Here is a 2980-nt window from a genome sequence, read left to right as displayed (position 1 = left end):
CTGCCACGCCCGGCGCGGTTTGACTTACTGCGCAGGCGGGCAGTCCCCTGCCCTCGCCTCGGCCTCCCAGCGGGCTGGGGTTGCAGGCCGAGCCACCGCACCCAGCCATTTCCTTATTTTTTGTAGAGATGGGGTCTCGCTGTGTGGCCCAGCCTGGTCTCAAACGCCCAGGTCGGTGGTACTCCCGACTCAGCCTCCACACCCAGCCCTCTGACCCCCCAGTCTCCTCCTGGGCGTCCCGTCACCAAGCCCAAGGACCCTCCTCCCCGCTGGGCGTTTATTTACTTAGAGTGGGGGTCCCACTCTCTTGCCCAGGCTAGAAGGCAGTGGCACACTCACAGCTCCCTGCAGCCTCAACCTCCTGGATTCAGACTGTGCTTCCAATCCAGTCTCCCGAGTAGGTAGGCCTGCAGGTGTGTACCACCACAGCCGGCTTTTTGCGTGTGCGCATTGTTTTGTAGATATGGGAGTCTCGCTATGCTGTTCGATTTGGTCTTGAACTCCTGGCCTCTAGCCGTCCTCCCACCTCTGCCTCCCAAAGTGCTGATGTTCCAGGCGTGAGCCACTGCGTGCCACTTGAAGTGTGAACTTAACTGGGCACCCTGTGTTTTCTCTGGCAACTCCCTGGGGAGGGGGGGACATGGGCACAGCCCAGATAAGACAGGGGACAGCGTTCCTCGGCAACCCCCTTGCAGCTGGCATTGCTGCCCATCGGGGGGCAGGGAAGAGCTGCAGAGGGTGGCTGGGTGGGTGTCCATGCCCGGCCGTGTCGGGCGAGAGGGAGGGCTCCATGACCAGAGCCTGCTGAGTCGTGTGACCCAATGAATGACCCCAGGAAACACGGTGACTCACTTCCAAATGGCTCAGCACATGCCACACACGCCCAACAAATGTGGCAAGGCAGGACAAAGGCGAGGCACCACTGTACCCTTCTTGCGGTTTTCTGCTGTATTCGCGCTTTTTTTCCAGAATAAAAGTCAAACGAGCCTGGGCGCGGTGGCTCACGTCTTTGATCCCAGCACTTTGGGAGGCCGAGGCAGAAGGATCGCCTGAGCCCGAATGTTCGAGACCAGCCTGGGCAACATGGTCAGACCCCCCACCCATTTCTATGACCAAAAAAAGAAAAGTTGTTTTCTTTTTCTTTGCTTTTTAAGTCAAACTAGCATCCTGTTTATGAGACAAGCTTGTAAAGTGTGTAAAGCTTGAACCAGACACCCTCACTCTCCGCTCCTGCACCCTCCATGGCTCCTCCTCGGAGGTCACCTCTGCCCTCTGACCTCTCACACCGGGAATTACACGCCCGTCCTCCTTTGACAGCCTCGAGCCTTTGTCTGCGCTGTGCCCTCTGCCTGGAAACCCTCCCCCCTCCTCTCCAGGATCCTGTCTTCCCTCTTCCTGGGGGCCCTCATTGAGGCTGCCTCCTCCAGGAAGCCTCTGCTAACCCCCAGTGCCATCTCAGGCTCCCCTTCGCTTCCCCTCGCCTGGTCTTCCGGGGCACAACTGTGGGTGCGGTTATATGGCTGGGTCTCTGTTTCTGGTCTGCCCCCCCACCCCCGAGAGCCACCGGGGACATGGGCACCCCCGGTACCCCCGTGCCCAGCACGTGGCCATTGGCTTTGGGTTGAATATGTGACTCACTACGCAACTGCTTCCTTTCCAGCGAGGAGGCTGCCTCCTCCAGGAAGCCCCGGCCTCCCCGCGCCTCCTCACCTCCTCAGGTCGTCCTCGAAGGGCAGAAAGAGCCACTTCTCCGGCATGTCCCTGAGGAACAGGTCCTGCTCCTCTTCCGTGGGATCCTGAGACACATAAACCAGGGCCAGCTGGGCCGCCCGCAGCACGTAGAACTCGTCTGTGAGCCGCACGAAGAAGTCCTTGAGGACGGGCGCGAAGGCCTGGCACTGCGGACAGGCCCCGGCGCCGAAGTACAGCAGCACCACCCGGTTCTCCAGCCGGCGGCTCAGCTCCGCCTCGGTGTCCAGCTCGTCCTGGTCACTGTTGTTGCGGATCAGGACGCGGCCCGAGAACAGGGAGACCATGGCTGCCCACGGGTGCGGGGCCTGCACCAGGGACCGCGGGCGCGCTCCTCTCCCAAGATTAGAACTCTTTAAGAAGTCGGTTGAGGACCTCACTAATCTGCCTAAGCCTCGACCTGGTTCTGAGGGGCCTCTGGGGGTTGGGGGCGGGGCCTCGTGTGTCCCGGCTCAGGTGAGAGCTGCTAATGCCTTAAGGAAAACACGGGCTCACGTCTGTCGTCCCAGCACTCTGGGAGGCCAAGGCAGGAGGATCGCTTGATGCCGGGAGTTCGAGGCCAGACTGAGCAACACAGCAAAACCCCCATCTCTACAAAAAAATAAAAATTAGCCGGGCAGGGTGGCATGCACCTGCAGTCCCCAGCTACTTGGGAGGCTGAGGTGGCAAGATCACCTGAGTCCAGGAGTTGGAGGCTGCTGTGAGCTGTGACGGCATTACTGCGCTACAGCCTGGGTGACAGAGCCAGACTCTGCCTCTTAAAAAAAAAAAGCCGGGCTCGGTGACTCAGCCTGTAATCTCGCGCCTTTGGAGGGCTGAGGTGGGTGGATTGCCTGAGCCCGTGGGTTCGAGACCCGCCTGGGCAACTTGGCGAGACCTCATCTCTATAGTAAATCAGAAATTAGCCAGGTGTGGTAGCGCACACCTGTAGTTCCAGCTACTCAGAAGGCTGAGGCGGAAGGATCGCCGGAGCCCAGTAGGACGAGCCTGTGGTGGCCGGGAGTGGCCACTGCACTCCAGTCTGGGCGACAGAGTGAGACTCCAACTCAAAAAAAAGAAAAAAAAAGAACAATAAAATAAATTTAACGTTAGCAGCATAGCTCCCAGGAGGAGGAAAGAGGGCGTTCCCACCCAGAGGACCACGAAGAGGTGGGGGGGGAGTGACCAGTCCACAGCCACCCAGCTGAGGGGGACAGCGACTAGTTTGGCCCCGAAGCCTGAGTTCTGCCCT

The 2980-nt window shown here is 59.7% G+C and overlaps 1 protein-coding gene across 1 annotated transcript; it reads right to left on the bottom strand.

The window, feature by feature from the left end:
- Positions 1 to 1706: 1706 nt before the first annotated feature.
- On the bottom strand, positions 1707 to 2036 carry NXNL1 (nucleoredoxin like 1). The gene has a single exon (XM_008060671.1). The coding sequence runs from the start codon at positions 2034 to 2036 to the stop codon at positions 1707 to 1709; it is 330 nt and encodes a 109-aa protein (XP_008058862.1).
- Positions 2037 to 2980: the final 944 nt, after the last annotated feature.

Source organism: Carlito syrichta, unplaced genomic scaffold (assembly GCF_000164805.1).
Source record: "Carlito syrichta isolate Samal-C Ts95f unplaced genomic scaffold, Tarsius_syrichta-2.0.1 Scaffold92631, whole genome shotgun sequence".
Taxonomy (NCBI): domain Eukaryota; kingdom Metazoa; phylum Chordata; class Mammalia; order Primates; family Tarsiidae; genus Carlito; species Carlito syrichta.
The sequence above is the reverse complement of the archived record's forward strand: the minus strand, read 5'-3'. Positions and strand labels throughout refer to the sequence as shown.